General features: G+C 43.4%; 1 protein-coding gene and 1 long non-coding RNA gene across 5 annotated transcripts in view; one reads left to right on the plus strand and one right to left on the minus strand.

Moving 5' to 3' along the window:
• The window catches only part of LOC138430315 (conglutinin-like), a 28,893-nt gene that overhangs the window by 6,968 nt on the left and 3,520 nt on the right, over positions 1-18,405 (minus strand). Inside the window, exons 1-3 of one of the 4 annotated variants that reach the window (XM_069572457.1) lie at positions 4,448-4,609; positions 3,626-3,693; positions 3,005-3,206 (exon numbers count right to left, since the gene is read on the minus strand). In XM_069572457.1, the coding sequence (XP_069428558.1) occupies positions 3,005-3,203 (199 nt within the window). In that variant the 5' untranslated portion in view covers positions 3,204-3,206; positions 3,626-3,693; positions 4,448-4,609. Of the gene's footprint in view, positions 1-616; positions 659-3,004; positions 3,207-3,625; positions 3,694-4,362; positions 4,610-18,405 lie in introns of those variants that run through there. The other 3 variants (XM_069572458.1, XM_069572459.1, XM_069572456.1) reach the window with 3 other exon arrangements.
• The window catches only part of LOC138430316 (uncharacterized), a 29,414-nt gene continuing 15,701 nt past the window's right edge, over positions 4,693-18,405 (plus strand). Inside the window, exons 1-2 of the long non-coding RNA XR_011253101.1 lie at positions 4,693-4,981; positions 5,639-5,764. This is a non-coding gene — a long non-coding RNA (uncharacterized lncRNA). The remainder of the gene's footprint in view (positions 4,982-5,638; positions 5,765-18,405) is intronic.

An 18,405-nucleotide genomic window follows, 5' to 3' on the forward strand; every position in this document is an offset into this window, starting at 1 on the left:
AAGTAAACCTCATCCCCATTTATCACTCCATCCCTGCTTCCTCCCAGGCCCTGGCTACCTCTAGGCAGCTGCCTGTCTCTGTTACCTATTCTGGATATTTTATATAAATACATGCAATGTATGACCCTTTGTGTCTGCCTTTTTAAACTAGGAGTGACATTCTTGAGGCTCATCCAATTTGCAAAACATCTCAGTACTTCATTCCTTTCTATGGCTGAGAAATGTTCTATAGTATGAGAACAATACATTTTCTTTATTCATTCACTGTGGATAAATCTTGATAGACACTTGGGTTGTTTCCATCTTTTGACTGTTGTGAGCAAAGCATTCACGTGCAAAAAGACAACAAAAGAAATCTGTCAGTTACTACTAACTTGTTCAATCACTTATTTGTTCATTTCCTCATTTCATCTCTCTGTGCATTGAGAATCTCTCTGTGGAACATGGCTTTCTGCCTAGCACTGAGCAGGAAGTAAATGTCAGCACCAGGTCCCGGTCTGCAAGGAAGTTGTCACTGAATTTTAAACTGTGAGGTACAGGTTATGAGTGAAGAAAACAGCTTATGAGATGTCCCTCGTCCCATCCGAGCACCTGCAACCCATGGACACACACGTACTCATAGGAAACAGGACTTCATTGCTGAAGAGGATTCAGAGACCTGGAGAGGAGAGATGACATTTCAGATCTGGAAACCATTCCCCCAGGGTAAGAAGGGCCAGGCTTGCCTGGGAGAGACTGTGCAGGTGGTGGGAGACGGGGGTATTTGATGGGTGGTGAGTGCCTCTGTGCTGGACATTGTGTCTTGCTCTTAGTTCCAATTCTCACTAGGCAATCAATGGGAGCCTGGAGGATGGACCCCACATCCCAGACCCCCTGGTGCAGTGTGCTCAGGCAGAGACACCTGGTCCCTGGCTGAGCCTCTCCTGGGCTTTTCCCTGGCTGGGGAGGGCAGCAGGTATCTTGGAAGCAAGTCACTCCTTAGAAGAGAGCATTAGAGGTTGCCCATCCTTTGGAACTGTGGTGTTGGAGAAGACTCTTGAGAGTCCCTTGGACTGAAAGGAGATCCAACCAGTCCATTCTGAAGGAGATCAGCCCAGGGATTTCTTTGGAAGCAATGATGCTAAAGCTGAAGCTCCAGTACTTTGGCCACCTCATGCAAAGAGTTGACTCATTGGAAAAGACTCTGATGCTGGGAGGGATTGGGGGCAGGAGGAGAAGGGGACAACAGAGGATGAGATGGCTGGATGGAATCATGGACTCGATGGACATGAGTCTGAGTGAACTCCGCGAGATGGTGATGGACAGGGAGGCCTGGCGTGCTGCGATTCATGGGGTTGCAAAGAGTCGGACACGACTGAGCGACTGAACTGAACTGATCTGAATCCTTTGGACAGGCTTCCCTGGTGGCTCAGAGGTTAAAGCATCTGCCTGCAATGCAGGAGACCTGGGTTCAATCCCTGGGTTGGGAAGATCTTCTGGAGAAGGAAATGGCAACCCACTCCAGTATTCTTGCCTGGAGAATCCCATGGACAGAGGAGCCTGGTGGGCTACAGTCCACGGGGTTGCAAAGAGTCGGACATGACTGAGCGACTTCACTATCCTTTGCACAACCATGGAGGCCGTGAGAGCAGGGAGGGAGAAGAAGGGATACTTTTCAATTCAGGGCCTGTCGGGGAGCTAGAGAGAGCTGGCACTTTGAATACCACCCCTCCTCTGAGATCACTTCTTGGTGGCCTTCTCAAGCCCTAACCCGTTTATGTTGGAAGCTGCTTTCTTTCTAAAAGACAGACAGATACTTGTCTCTTACCCTACAAATCCTGGGGATGTTATGTATTCTTTTCAGCTTTAATGTTGTTCATTTCTTTCCTCTCCAATCAAAACACAAAATCCAGAAAGAAAAAAGACCTCAGTTGATCCCCCATCACCCTGGCCCAGGGCCATGGTGGTCCCCTTGTCCTTGTCGCTGGTTCATCAAATTCTCACTTCTTGCCAGTAAAAACCAGATCTTCTCCTGTGGGGCAGTGTTTCCAGAAAATTCCCTTAATAATCAATACATTTGGAAACCTCAGGAGAATTCAGCTGGTTGGGACAGCACAAGGATAAAACTTTATCTGGAAGACCCACCAAAAAATGAAGCCTTGGCTCAATTCTTTGTCACTGTGTGGCCGATATTATTCTCATCTACAGATGATTAAACTGAAACTTACAACACTGTCATCAGTTCAAAAATATTTAACATTCTTCAGAGGCAACATTTAATACGAATGAAGAACAGTTAAGTTTTGGAGTGTGTGTACTCAGTCGTATCTGACTGTTTGTGGGTTGTAGCCTGACAGATTGTGGCCTGTGGATTGTAGCTGTCCATGATATTCTCCAGGCAATAACAGAGTGAGTTGCCATTTTCTATCCAGGGGATTGTCCCAACCGTGGGATCAAACCCATATCGCCTATGTCTCCTACATGAGTGTACTAAGGCACTTCAGACGTGTGCAACCCAGAGGCCCAAAGCCCACCAGGCTCCTCTGTCTGTGGGATTCTCCAAGCAAGAATACAGGAGAGGGTTGCCATGCCCTCCTCCAGGGGACCTTTCTGACCCAGGGATTGAACCTGCATCTCTTACATCTCCTTCACTGGCAGTCAGGTTTTTTTTTTTTTTTTTTTTTTTTACCACTAGCACCACTTGGTAAGCCCAATGAGTTCTGCAGCAGGGGACTCCAAATACCAGTCATCTGCTCATTGTTTGTACAATTTTGGGGTGGTTGGGGTCAGAAGATCCTAGGGGAGGAATCAGCACAGGTGGTTATGGAGCTGGGGACTTGGGAAAGCCAGTCTTTGCCAACCAGTAAAGCCATGTCTCAGGTGGACTGATGATCTGGGGGAAACCCACCCTCCTGGAAAGACCATCTTCAAGATTTCCACAGCAGAAGATTCAGAGTTTGGGGGTTGGTTACAATTCCAGTGCCCACCCCTTCCCATCAGGGCAAGCCCATGGTCCCAGCTCTACCTGGATCCCCCTTCTCTCCCCGGGGACCTTCTTTCCCATCTTGTCCATCACGACCAGGCAAGCCATTCTCCGGGGGGCTACACATAACCAGAGTACAGGCGTTGGGCAGTATTTTCTGGGAATAGAAAGTCATTTCTGCTCCCAGGGATCTCCAGGGTTGTGTGAGCAGGAGCAGTGCGGAGAGAGGGAGGAGAAGCATGTCCTAGGCAGAGGAACAGAGAGAGGGGCTGCTCTTGGTCCAAGGACGAGGATTAGGGCTGGCCCAGCTCCTGGAGGGCAGGAGAAGCCCTTCCCTCATCTCCTCTCCCATCCTCTGGGGCCAGGAGAAGCAGGGCTCCGAAAGCAGTTTAGGGAAAGTTAGGATAAGGTCTGGCCAGGGAGGACATGAGCGGACCAGCCAGGCCTCTGACCTGGCCTGCCAGCACATGAATCTACTCTCAGACGCTCTGTGTCATCCCTCTTTGGGCTTGTCATCCCTGCCAGGGGCACTGTGATCAGGATATAGAATTCCTCACTGAGGCCATTGTCACCCCAGCAGGGACTCACTGATGGCCCTCGGGTGGGACCCTTCCCTCTCTGGGCCTCTTATCCCTTTTTATATCAGTAAGTCCGATGCTTTACCTCTTACAATGCTGGCTTGTTTCCTCTCGCTGCTCTGGACAGGCTAGGACTGGAGTCTGTAGTGCTATCTGAAAAAAAAAGCCAGAGTGATAATGCTTGGTAAGGTCTGTCCCGAGCACAGAATGGGGCGTGACTGCTTATTTTCCAGGATTCGTCATTCCTGGGCTCCACCAGGAAAGTTCCTGGCACACCTAGAGTCCTGCCCAGGCCTCCTGAGAGGACTTGGGACAGGGGCCTCTTGGTAGAGAGGACGTGTAAGATGGGCGCCATCATGGGGAAGCTGGCTTCAGAGGAGGAAAGCCCATGTCCAGTAGAGCTTCTGGTTACCATCAGAAGGGGATTCAGGGGCTAAGTGAGATCAGGGTGCAGGACGTGGGTCACTGCCAGTGTTGGGCTTCTTTCCTCTCTCAGAGAGAAAGTGTAATGTTTAGAGCATGGAAAAGAATCGTGGGAGTTGCAGAGACCTGGAAGAAAGCCCAAGGGACCTGTGCAAAGGACCGAGCATTGCCAAGCAGGCTGAGGTAGTGGGAGGGAAGGGGCTTTCTGGCCAGAGAAGGGCCTCCTTCCAAGAGGACGATGAATTGCATTTTCCACGGGGACAATGGCATCAGCGATCCGGTTGGATGTCACATCCAACTCTCCCCTTCTCCCAGCCCAGGAAACACATCTGCCACCAAACAAAAGGAACACAGTGCTGAGCATCCATTATTACCTTGTGCCCCTCCTCCAACACTCACCCTCCTAGACTGGAACAGCTATATAGACCCTGCCTTCCTCAGCACCAGTAGGATAAAGCACCCATTCAGGCAGGAAGATACTCACTGGACCCAGGAAAGCAAATTGAGAGGCTAGGACAGAAACACAGTTGCTTCCTCTAGGGTTTCAGAACCTCCACACAAAGTGAAGTTCCTCAGCCACTATTGACTATTTATACCTGCGCAGTAACCTGAGGTTCCAGTGCCAGTTTCCAGAAAAAAGAAGAACAAATTTTGGCTTGTTGACTCAGTCAATTTCGCCCCCACCTGGGTTCTGGACACATTGCTGTTCATGGCACTAAACACACACGAGAGTTCAAAGAGCACCCTCAGCCCAGGATCGCATCGGTTCCTCACTGCAGCTGAGAGTTTGGTGGCAGCGTCCGTGTCTGTGTTTCGCGGGTGTCCAGGAATCCAAGCTCCAGGGAAGACCAGCAAGCTGCACAATAACCTGGAGCTCTTGCAAAAGCAGCCTGCCTCTGCAGAGACCAAGAAACAGCACCCGCTGTGCCCGTTTCTCTTCCTTCTCACTCGACATTACTGCTCAGACACTAGGAAAGAGCTGGGAGCTGCCTGGCAGATCTGAGCAGGAGTGGGGCAGGTAGAGGGGCTGCTGAGGCAACAGCCTGTAGGGGGCAGTGTCTGGGGGAGCTGCCACCCATCAGGGGTCACTCTTTTGCTTTCTGCTGTATCTAGGACAGCCCTCCACTTGCCTTTTATGGGATTGTTGTTGTTCAGTGGTTAAGTTGTGTCTGACTCTTTGTGACCCCATGGACTTCAGCATGCCAGGTGTCCCTCAGTTCAGTTCAGTTGCTCAAGTTATGTCCAACTCTTAGACCCCATGGACTGCAGCAAGCCAGGCTTCCTTGTCCATCACCAATTCCCAGAGCTTACTCAAACTCATTTTCATTGAGTCGGTGATGCATTCAACCATCTCATCCTCTGTCGTCCCATTTTCCTCCCACCTTCAATCTTTTCCAGCATCAGGGTCTTTTCAAATGAGTTAGTTCTTTGCATCAGGTGGCCAGAGTATTGGAGCCATCCTCCCTTAACTTGACTGCCCTAATCTCTCCACTGTTTTAGCTGGTGTTGCTCCATTATGTGGCCGTAGTGGCCAGTTTGGATCCCCAAGCTGCTGATACACTGTTGTAACCATCAGAGGGAAACTCTCATTCCCAGGGACTGTGGGCTAGTTGTTAGCATCTCTGCCTGCTTGTAGTTCCCTGTGACTTATTTCTTCCATCACCCCTTCCCTTAGGTCTCCACATCAGCAACCCGAGGTCTCCAGCCTCCCTTTGGCCACCTCATTGGATGTGCTGACCTGCTCCTGGGCTTTGATGTTACTTGTATGTTATGGAACCTATGATGTCAGCTTTCCTCAAAGGTAAGGAAAGGTCTTCTCTTTTCTATATTGCAATTTTTTGAAGCAAGATCCTGTAGCTCAGGACCTGGGCCCCTAAAGCTTGAGCTCTTCTCTATTCTATAAATAACACCAGCCCCCTCTATTCTAGGATGTTCAAATACCACCGAGAGATCTAATCAGCATGGAGGTTGAACTGTACCCTGCTCTCTTCTCCCCACAAAGCCTAATTGTCAAGTCTTATCCTGGTGACTAGACAAACTCTCCTTATATATGGTGGCTTTCATTTCAGGAGTCCTATACTTCATCTCAGGAGAAGGCAATGGCAACCCACTCCAGTACTCTTGCCTGGAAAATCCCATGGATGGAGGAGCCTGGTGGGCTGCAGTCCATGGGGTTGCTAGGAGTCGGACATGACTGAGCGACTTCACTGTCACTTTTCACTTTCTTGCACTGGAGAAGGAAATGGCAACCCACTCCAGTGTTCTTGCCTGGAGAATCCCAGGGGTGGGGGAGCCTGGAGGGCTGCTGTCTCTAGGGTCGCACAGAGTCGGACACGAGTGAAGTGACTTAGCAGCAGCATACTTCATCTCTTCCTGCAAGTTGGCTTCTATTAACTCCTGCTTCCTAGACTGTCAAATACATCCTTCATGCCCTTGGACCCCAGTGTAGCACAGAATATGATGTTTCCTTTGTGTGACTTCACATTCCAAGGGAGACCAGTTCTATTTATGATCAAACCTAGACACTCCTGTGTCAGTGATACCCTTTGCTTTTCACAATCCCACCGACATAGGTGAGAAGGATTTAAATGGTCAGATTTAAAATGGTCAGATTTTAAATGGTGATCACAATGGCTTTCACAAAGAGGATCACTGGACCACCCTCTCTTCCCAGACAGAATCCTGAATGACTGCACAGTTTCTCTAGGGGCTGATCACTGGTGCCATACTACAGTCCTAGCAACATCCGCTGTCCCTGGTGGACATCATTAGCTGCACTTTCCTGAGAGCTAAGCTGTGTAGCCTCCGGTACTTTTCCAGATGCTTGTGCATATTACTGGTGAAGCTCCCAGGTCAGTGGGCCCATGCAGGGTCAGACCACTCAAGATGGCTTCCTCTTGTTCTCTGTTCATCCCCCTGCTAGACCAGTCCCTGCAAGGGATCCTCTACTAGGGTATCAATGGATTTCTCAGCAGAAATTTTATAGTCCACGGGAGAGTGGAATGAAATACTTCAGTTTCTTTAGGGGTATAGATCACTCTCTTACAGGCCTCAGAATATTATGAAGCATCCTTTACAATTCAGATGGGATATATGGCTCAATTTCTTTAGAGTCACAGGATTTCACAGACTTCATGTAATCATTGGATCTGTTTCCTTATTATGTGCTTCATAAGTCAGTTAAAGTATTACTTTACATTTAATCACCACTTCGAGTTCAAAGCTGCTATCTGAAACTGGCACTTTGCTGATGTAATATGACTATTCTTTTATGTATCTATTTATTGATGAGATTCATATTTTTTTATTATTAAATAGTACAATTGACTTCCAATCAATTCGTTTTGGTGCAACCTGAAAAAGCATAGTAAATCTAATAATAACATTATTAACAAATATTAACCTCATTGCTTATAATTATTGCTTTGGTCCCCGAACTAAATATTTATACAAAAAAAACCCAAGTCCTTATGAACGTGGTTTTGATCCTATAGAATCAACATGTCTTCCTTTTTCTGTATAGTTTTTCTGGTAGCCATTACATTCCTCTTTGACTTAGAAACTGCACTCCTCTTACCCCTCCCCGGAGCATCCCACACAAACTGTCTAAAAACTATGCTCACTGTAGCCTTATTTCTAATCCTTTTATTAGCAATAAACCTAGCTTATGAATGAATTCCAAAAGGACTGGAATGAACCGGAATATGGTAATTTAAAGTGAAATAAATTATTTTGACTCATTAGAGTATGATTAAATTCATAATTACAAAGTGTTTCTAGTATAAACATAATCATAGCATTTACAGTATCTCTTATAGGACTATGAATGTGTCAGTCTCATATGATATCATCACTATTATGCTTAGAGGGCACGGTGTTATCAATATTCATTATAGCAAGCCTGATAATCTTAAAAACATTTTACCTAACCAATATACTATCAATTGCCCCATTAGTATTTGCAGGCTGTGAGGATGCACTCAGATTATCCCTATAGTAATAGTATTAGATATGTATGGGACTCCCCTGGTGTCTCAGTGGGAAAGAATCTACCCTCAGTGCAGGAGCCGAAGGAGCCACCAGTTTGATCCCTGGGTCAGGCAGATCCCCTGGAGGAGGGCATAGCAACCCACTGCAGTATTCTTGCCTAGAGAATCCCATGGAGAGAGGAGCCTGGCGGGCTGCAGTCCATAGGGTTGCAGAGTTGGACACGACTGAAGCGGTGTGGCACATATGCATGTATGGTACTGATTACATATAAAATCTCAGCTTGCTCCAGTGCTAAAAATACTTCCCACAATGATATTAATATCCCTAACTTGATCCAAAAATAACAATCGGAATCAACACTACCACCTACAGCCTATTAGTGAGCCTCACAAGTCTACTGCTCCTCAGCCAGTTGAATGATGATGGCCTTAACTTCTCATTAATATTTAACACCATTACTAATTTTAACGGCATGACTCTTGCCCCTAATACTAATAACTAGGCAATGTCACCTACCCAAAAAATCAACCTGAAAAAAGCTAGATGTTACCTTGCTAATTATATTACAAATATTCCTAATCATAACATTTACTGCTATTTTTGTTGTTGTTCAGTTGCTGAGTTGTGTCCAACTCTTTGCAACCCCATGAACTGCAGCACACCAGGCTTCCCTGTCCTTCACTATCTCCCAGAGTTTGCTCAAACTCAACATCCATTGAGTCAATGATACCTTCCAACCTTCTCATCCTCTGTCTAGAATTAATCTTATTCTATATACTGTTTGAAGCAGCACTAGTCCTAACACGTCTCATCATCATCACCTGATGAAGTAATCAAACAGAACACCTTAACGCAGCTCTTTAATTTTTATTCTATACCCTAGTAGGATCTCTCCCACTTTTAGTAGCACTAGTTTATATTCAAAATATTACAGGCTCTCTAAATTTCTTAATACTTCAGTGTTGAATCCAAGCAATATCTGATTCCTGATCTAATGTTTTCATATGACTAGCATGCATAGTAGCCTTTATGGTAAAAATGCCACTGGACAGCCTGCATCTTTGATTACCCAGAGCACATGTAGAGGCCCCCATTGCAGGTTCCATAACATTTGCAGCCAGAAAGTTACGGCATATTACGAATTACAATACTACTAATTCCCCTAGTAGATTTTATAGCATATCCTTTTCTCATATTATCCCTATGAGGTATAATTATAACCAGTTCAATTTGTATGTCAAACAGACCTAAAATTATTTATCACATATTCCTGTATCAGTCACATAGCCACATAGTTATTCTTATTCAAACACCTTGAGGTTATATAGGAGCCTCCACTCTAATAATTGCTCATAGCCTTCTGTTTAGCAAATTCAAATTATGAGTGAATTCATAGCCAAACAATAATCTTAGCCTGAGGCCTACAAGCCTTCCTCCCACTAACGGCAACCTGATAGTTACTAGCAAGTTTGAAGAATTTAGCTCTACCCCCAACCATCCGTCTGACTGACCTATTTGTAGTCATATCATCCTTCTCATGATCAATTATTGCAATTATCCTAATAGGGATTAATATAGTAACCACTGCCTTGTTGTTGTTGTTTAGTAGCTAAGTCATGCCCACCTTTTTAGTCGGTGAACTGTAGCCCACCAGGCTCCTCTGACCATGGGACTTCTAGGGAAAAATGCTGGAGTGGGTTGCCATATCTTTCTCCAGGAGATCTTCCTGACCCAAGGATTGAACCTGCGTCCCCAGCAGTGGCAGGCAGATTCTTTCCCAATGAGTCACCAGAAAAGCCCAATCATTGCTGTATATTCTCTGTGCTGGGCTTAGCACTTAGTCATGTCTGACTCTTTGTGACCCCATGGACTGCAACCCAACCTTTTCCTCTGTCCATGGGGATTCCCCAGGCAAGAATACTGGAGTGGGTTGCCATGCCCTCCTCCAGGGGATCTTCCCAACCCAGGGATAGAACACAGGTGTCCCACATTGCAGGTGGCTTCTTTACTGACTGAGCCACAAGGAAAGCCCTATATTCTCTACGTATACTATTCATAACGCAACAAGGCACACACACACATCATGTTAATATCTTGCCACTTTTTACATGAGAAAATGCCCTCATAATACTTCATATTTTACCTTTTCTACCTCTGTTACTAAATCCCTAAGTCATTGTACTGTAAATGTAGTTTAAGAAAAACAGTAGACTGTGAATCTAGTAACAAAAGACTTAGCCTTCTTATTTACTGAAAAAGCATATGAGAACTGCTGACTCATGCCTCCATGCCTAAACAACATAGTTTTTTCAAACTTTTAAGGATAGCAGTTATCCATTGGTCGTAGGAACCAAAAAGTTGGTGCAACTCCAAATAAAAATAAACTTATTTTCCTCTTTCACAATAGTTCACTATTTATATTAAAATACCAATTATAATAATGGGTATCAACATCATAAGAGTGAAAAGTTCCCAACATATGTAAAAACCACTATCTCACATGCTTTTGTTATCAGTTTAATCCCAATAATAATATTTATCCATGTAGGCCAAAAAATAATTATCTCACACTGACACTGAATCACCATCCAAACCCTCAAATTATCACTCAGCTTCAATATAGACCATTTTTAGTAATATTTGTACCAGTAGCATTGTCACAAGATCCATTATAGGGTTCTCAGTATGATACATACACTCAGATCCTAATAATATCAATTGCTTTTTCAAATATTTACTCCTCTTTCTTATCACAGGACTGATTCTTGTTACTACTAATAACCCTTTCCAACTTTTCATTGGGTGAGAGCAAGTCGAAAGATTATATCTTTCCTGCTTATTGAATGGTACAGACAAGAAGATGCAAATACAGCTGCTCTATAAGCAATTCTATTTACAACCGCATTGGAGATACTTGACTTGTAGCAATAGCATGATTTCTGTTTAATTTAATGCATGAGATGTACAAGAAGTCTTGATATTTGACCTAAATCCCTCGAACCTACCCCTAATAGCACTCGTACTGGCTGTCACTGGAAAATCCTCCCAGTTTGGCCTGCACCCATGACCTTCCTCAGCATTAGAAGACCCTGCCCATGTCTCAGCCCCACTCCACTCAAGCACAGTAGTGGTAGCAGGTATTTTTTTGCTCATCTTCTTTTATCACTTGGCAGAAAGTAATAAACTTATCAAAACACTAACACTGTATTTAGGAGCCATTACTACATTGTTTACGGCAATATACACTCTTACCAAAAATGACATTAAAAAAATAGTTGCTTTTTCCACTTCAATCCAACTTATAACAGTAACAAATGGCATTAAACAACCCTACCTAGCATTTCTTCACACTTAACCTTATTTAAAGCCATATTATTTATATACTCTGAGTCTATTGTTCATACCCTAAACTTTAAGCAAGAGATTTGATAAACAGGAGACCTATTTAAAGCAATATCCTTTACTACCACAGCCCTTATATTGGCAGCTCAGCACTAACAGGAATGCCTTTCTTTACTGGATTTTACTCTTAAGATCTAATTGTTGAACATGCTAACACATCCTATGCCAAAGCCTAAGTTCCTCTAATAACTCTAATTGCCATATCCCTCACAGCTATCTGTAGCATTTATATCATCATCTTTGCACTACTGGAACAACCTGACTTTTCCACCTTAACTTTAATGAAAATAACCCTCTTTTAGTCAGTTCCATAAATATCTGTTAATTGGAAACATCTTTGCTGGATTATTATTTCCAATAGTATTCCCCCACCAGCAATCCCCCCAAATAACTGTACATTATTATTAATACTTAAAACTAACTGCCCTTGCCATAACTGTTCTAGGTTTTACTCTGGCGTTCAAAATTAATGCTACCACAGAAAATTTAAAGTTTAATTACTCTTCAAATACATTCAAAGTTTGCAGTCACTTAGGGTATTTCCCCATTATCATACAGTGTTCATCACCCTACTGAAATCTATTCGAAAGCCAAATATCATTATCTTCCCTCTTAGACTTAACTTGACTAGAAAACATTCTGTCAAAAACTACTCTCATTCAAATAAAAACCTCTACATTAGTATCAGACCAAAAAGGTTTAATCGAATTATATTTCCTCTCATTCCTCATTACTCTCTTCCTAAGCATCAGTTCAGTTCAGTCGCTCAGTCGTGTCCGACTCTTTGTGACCCCATGAATCACAGCAAGCCAGGCTTCCCTGTCTATCACCAACTCCCAGAGTTCACTCAAACTCATGTCCATCGAGTCAGTGATGCCATCCAGCCATCTCATCCTCTGTGGTCCCCTTCGCCTCCTCCCCACAATCCCTCCGAGCATCAGGGTCTTTTCCAATGAGTCAACTCTTTGCATGAGTTGGCCAAAGTATCAGAGTTTCAGCTTTAGCATCAGTCCTTCCAATGAACACCCAGGGCTGATGTCCTTTAAGAGGGACTGGTTGGAGCTCCTTGCAGTCCAAGAGACTCTCAAGAGTCTTCTCCAACACCACAGTTCAAACGCATCAATTCTTCAGCGCTCAGCTTTCTTCACAGTCCAACTCTCACATCCATACATATCTACTGGAAAAACTATAGCCTTGACTAGACGGACCTTTGTTGGCAAAGTAATGTCTCTGCTTTTGAATATACTATCTAGGTTGGTCATAACTTTTCTTGCAAGGAGTAAGCGTCTTTTAATTTCATGGCTGCAATCACCATCTGCAGTGATTTTCGAGCCCCTCAAATAAAGTCAGCCACTGCTTCCACTGTTTCCCCATCTATTTGCCATGAAGTGATGGGACCAGATGCCAAGATCTTTGTTTTCTGAGTGTTGAGCTTTAAGCCAACTTTTTCACCCTCCTCTTTCACTTTCATCAAGAGGCTTTTTAGTTCCTCTTCACGTTCTGCCATAAGGGTGGTGTCATCTGCATATCTGAGGTTATTGATATTTCTCCCGGCAGTCTTGATTCAAGCTTGTGCTTCTTCCAGCCTAGCGTTTCTCATGATGTACTCTGCATAGAAGTTAAATAAGCAGGGTGACAATATACAGCCTTGACGTACTCCTTTTCCTATTTGGAACCAGTCTGTTGTTCCATGTCCAGTTCTAATTGTTGCTTCCTGACCTGCATATAGGTTTCTCAAGATGCAGGTCAGGTGGTCTGGTATTCCCATCTCTTGAAGAATTTTCCACAGTTTATTGTGATCCACACAGTCAAAGGTTTTGGCATGGTCAATAAAGCAGAAATAGATGTGTTTCTGGAGCTCTCTTGCTTTTTTGATGATCCAGCAGATCCTAAGCATAATTCTATTTAATTACCATGAGTAATCTCCATAGTAACCATAACACCAATAAGCAATGATCAACCAGTAGCAATTACTAATCAAGTACCATAAGTATATAGTGCTGCGATCCCCATAGTCTCTTCACTAGAAAAAATAGAATCACTGATACCATAAATTACCCAAACTCCCAAACCATTCAACTTAAACACAATCACCACCTCCTCACCTTTTAAAACATAGAATACCATTGAAAAAAACTCTATTATTAAAACCTGAAAGAAAGGCTCCTAATACAGTCTTATTGGAAATCCAAACTTCAGGAAACTGCTCAGTAGCCAGAGCTATCAGATAACCAAAACCACTGATATCCCCCCTAAATAAATAAAAAACATGATTAAACCTAAAAATGATCCACCAAAATTTGACACAATTCCACAGCCAACACCACCACCTACAATCAACCCAAGTCCACCATGAATAGGTGAAACTTTTAAAGAAAAACCCACAAAACGAATCATAAATACTCTCCAGGCCAAAATACTGGAGTGGGTAGCCTGTCCCTTGTCCAGGAGATCTTCCCAACTCAGGAATTGAACTGGGATCTCCTGCATTGCAGGTAAATTCTTTACCATCTGAGCCACAAGGGAAGCCCAGTTGGTAAAGTGTCTGCCTACAACCTGTGGGAGACCCAGGTTCCATCCCTGGGTCGGAAAGACCCCCTGGAGAAGGAAATGGCAACCCACTCTACACTCTTGCCTGGAAAATCCCATGGATGGAGAATCCTGGTAGGCTACAGTCCATGGGGTCACAAAGCGTCGGACACGACTGAGCGACTTCACTTACTCTTTACCAACTGAGCTATCAGGGAAGCCCAATAAAAATAGTACCTAAATATAATTTATGTTATCATTATTCTTACATGAAATCTAATGGCATGAAAAATCATTGTTGTTATTCAGCTACAAGAACACTAATGGCCAACATCTGAAAATCACACCTCTTAATAAAAATTATTAACAATACATTCATTGATCTCCCAGGCCCCACAAACATTTCATTAGGATGAAATTTTGGCTCCTTACTGGGTATTTGTTCAGTTTTACAAATCTTAACAGGCTTGTCCCTGGCAATGCACTACACATTAGGTACAATAACTGCCTTCTCATCAGATACACGTATCTGCCAAGATGTAAATTATGGATGAATTATTTGCTATATGCATGCAAACAGAGCTTTTATATCCTTTGTCTATTTATCTATGTAGGACGCAGACTATGTTACAGATCCTATGTTTTTCTAGAAACATGAAACACCAGAGTTATTCTATTATTCATAGTTACATCTACAGCATTTATAGGTTATGTATTACCCTGAGGACAAATATCATTTTGAGGAGCAACAGTCATTACCAATCTTCTCTCAGCAATGTCATACTTTGGTACAAACCTTGTTGAATGGATCTGAAGTGGTTTTTTGGTAGACAAAGCAACTCTTTCATGATTCTTTGCTTTCCACTTTATTCTTGCGTTTATCATCACAACACTAACTGCTGTCCACTTACTATTCCTTGATGAAACAGAATCTAATATTCCCATAAGAATCTCATCTGATATAGACAAAATTCCATTTCAACTAGTATATAATTAAAGACATCTTAAGTACCTTATTACCAGTTCTAGCATTAATAATATTAGTCCTATTTTCATCTGATTTATTAGGAGATCCTGACAATTACACCCAGCAAACCCTCTCAGTACACCACCTCACACTGAACCAGAATGGTACTTATTTGCATGTACAATAGTACAATCCCCAATAAAATAGGAGGGGTACTAGCCTTAGTTGTTTTGATCCTAGTCCTAGTACTATTAATAATACCATTCCTTCACACATCCAACAACACAGTGACTCACATTCGGACCTCTCCAGTTTCAGTTCAGTCACTCAGTCGTGTCTGACTCTTTGAGACCCTGTGAATCGCAGCATGCCAGGCCTCCCTGTACATCACCAACTCCAGAGTTCACTCAGACTCACAACCATCGAGTCAGTGATGCCATCCAGCCATCTCATCCTCTGTCGTCCCCTTCTTCTCCTGCCCCCAATCCCTCCCAGCATCAGAGGTTTTTTCAATGAGTCAACTCTTCACATGAGGTGGCCAAAGTACTGGAGTTTCAGCTTTAGCATCATTCCTTCCAAAGAAATCCCAGGGCTGATCTCCTTCAGAATGGACTGGTTGGATCTCCTTGCAGTCCAAGGGACTCTCAAGACTCTTCTCCAACACCACAGTTCAAAAGCATCCCTTCGGTGCTCAGCTTTCTTCATAGTCCACCTCTCACATCTATACATGACCATGGGAAAAACCATAGCCTTGACTAGACGGACCTTTGTTGGCAAAGTAACCTTTCTGCTTTTCAACATGCTATCTAGGTTGGTCATAACTTTTCTTCCAAGGAGTAAGCATCTTTTAATTTCATGGCTGCAATCACCATCTGCAGTGATTTGGGAGCCCAAAAAATGAAGTCTGACACTGTTTCCACTGTTTCCCCATCTATTTCCCATGAAGTGATGGGACCAGGTGCCATGATCTTTGTTTTCTAAATGTTGAGCTTTAAGCCAAGTTTTTCACTCTCTTTCACTTTCAGCAAGAGGCTTTTTAGTTCCTCTTCACTTTCTGCCATTTAAGGGTGGTGTCATCTGCATTCTGACCTCTAGCCAATGTTTATTCTGGGTAGATCTATTCACGCTAACATTTGTGTTAGTGTTAATTGGAAGACAATATGTAGAAGATCTCTTCATTTTTATTGAACAAGTAGGAAGTCAGGAAACACCTGGAGTAACAGGCAAATTTGGCCTTGGAATGCGGAATGAAGCAGGGCAAAGACTAATAGAGTTTTGCCAAGAAAATGCACTGGTCATAGAAAACACCCTCTTCCAACAACACAAGAGAAGACTCTACACATGGACATCAGCAGATGGTCAACACCGAAATCAAAGTGATTATATTCTTTACAGCCAAAGATGGAGAAGCTCTATACAGTCAACAAAAACAAGACCAGGAGCTGACTGTGGCTCAGATCATGAACTCCTTATTACCAAATTCAGACTTAAATTGAAGAAAATAGGGAAAACCGCTAGACCGTTCAGGTATGACCTAAATCATATCCCTTATGATTATACAGTGGAAGTGAGAAATAGATTTAAGGGCCTCGATCTGATAGAGTGCCTGATGAACTATGGAATGAGGTTCGTGACATTGTACAGGAGACAGGGATCAAGACCATCCCCATGGAAAAGAAATGCAAAAAAAGCAAAATGGCTGTCTGGGGCGGCCTTACAAATAGCTGTGAAAAGAAGAGAATTGAAAAGCAAAGGAGAAAAGGAAAGATATAAGCATCTGAATGCAGAGTTCCAGAGAATAGCAAGAAGAGATAAAAAAGCCTTCTTCAGTGATCAATGCAAAGAAATAGAGGAAAACAACAGAATGGGAAAGACTAGAGATCTCTTCAAGAATATTAGAGATACCAAGGGAATATTTCATGCAAAGATGGGCTCGATAAAGGACAGAAATGGTATGGACCTAACAAAAGCAGAAGATGTTAAGAAGAGGTGGCAAGAATATACAGAAGAACTGTACAAAAAAGATCTTCATGACCCAGATAATCATGATGATGTGATCACTAATCTAGAGCCAGACATCTTGGAATGTGAAGTGAAATGGGCCTTAGAAAGCATCACTACAAACAAAGCTAGTGGAGGTGATGGAATTCCAGTGGAGCTGTTTCAAATCCTGAAAGATGATGCTGTGAAAGTGCTGCACTCAATATGTCAGCTAATTTGGAAAACTCAGCAGTGGCTACAGGACTGGAAAAGGTCAGTTTTCATTCCAATTCCAAAGAAAGGCAATACAAAAGAATGCTCAAACTACCGCACAATTGCACTCATCTCACATGCTAATAAAGTAATGCTCAAAATTCTCCAAGCCAGGCTTCAGCAATATGTGAACCGTGAGCTTCCTGATGTTCAAGCTGGTTTTAGAAAAGGCAGAGGAACCAGAGATCAAATTGCCAACATCAGCTGGATCATAGAAAAAGCAAGAGAGTTCCAGAAAAAACATCTATTTCTGCTTTATTGACCATGCCAAAACCTTTGACTGTGTGGATCACAATAAACTGTGGAGAATTCTTAAAGAGATGGGAATACCAGACCACCTGAACTGCCTCTTGAGAAATCTGTATGCAGGTCAGGAAGCAACAGTTAGAACTGGACATGGAACAACAGACTGGTTCCAAATAGGAAGAGGAGTACATCAAGGCTGTGTATTGTCACCCTGCTTATTTAACTTATATGCAGAGTACATCATGAGAAACGCTGGGCTGGAAGTAGCACAAGCTTGAATCAAGATTGCCAGGAGAAATTATCAATAACCTCAGATATGCAGATGACACTACCCTTATGGCAGAAAATGAAGAGGAGCTAAAAAGCCTCTTGATGAAAGTGAAGGAGGAGAGCCAAAAAGTTGGCTTAAAGCTCAACACTCAGAAAACGAAGATCGTGGCATCCGGCCCCATCACTTCATGGAAATAGATGGGGAAACAGTGGAAACAGAGTCAGACTTTATTTTTTTGGGCTCCAAAATCACTGCAGATGGTGACTGCAGCCATGAAATTAAAAGACGCTTTCTCCTTGGAGGAAAAGTTATGACCAACCTAGATAGTATATTCAAAAGCAGAGACATTACTTTGCTGACTAAGGTCCATCTAGTCAAAGCCATGGTTTTTCCCGTGGTCATGTATGGATGTGAGAGTTGGACTGTGAAGAAGGCTGAGCGCCCCAAAATTGATGCTTTTGAACTGTGGTGTTGGAGAAGAGTCTTGAGAGTCCCTTGGACTGCAAGGAGATCCAACCAGTCCATTCTGAAAGAGATCAACCCTGGGATTTCTTTGGAAGGAATGATGCTAAAGCTGAAACTCCAGTACTTTGGCCACCTCATGTGAAGAGTTGACTCATTGGAAAAGCCTCTGATGCTGGGAGGGATTGGGGGCAGGAGAAGAAGGGGACGACAGAGGATGAGATGGCTGGATGGCATCACGGACTTGAAGGATGTGAGTCTGAGTGAATTCCGGGAGATGGTGATTTACAGGGAGGCCTGGCATGCTGCGATTCACGGGGTC

The sequence above is a fragment of the Ovis canadensis genome, chromosome 25, assembly GCF_042477335.2.
Source record: "Ovis canadensis isolate MfBH-ARS-UI-01 breed Bighorn chromosome 25, ARS-UI_OviCan_v2, whole genome shotgun sequence".
NCBI lineage: Eukaryota > Metazoa > Chordata > Mammalia > Artiodactyla > Bovidae > Ovis > Ovis canadensis.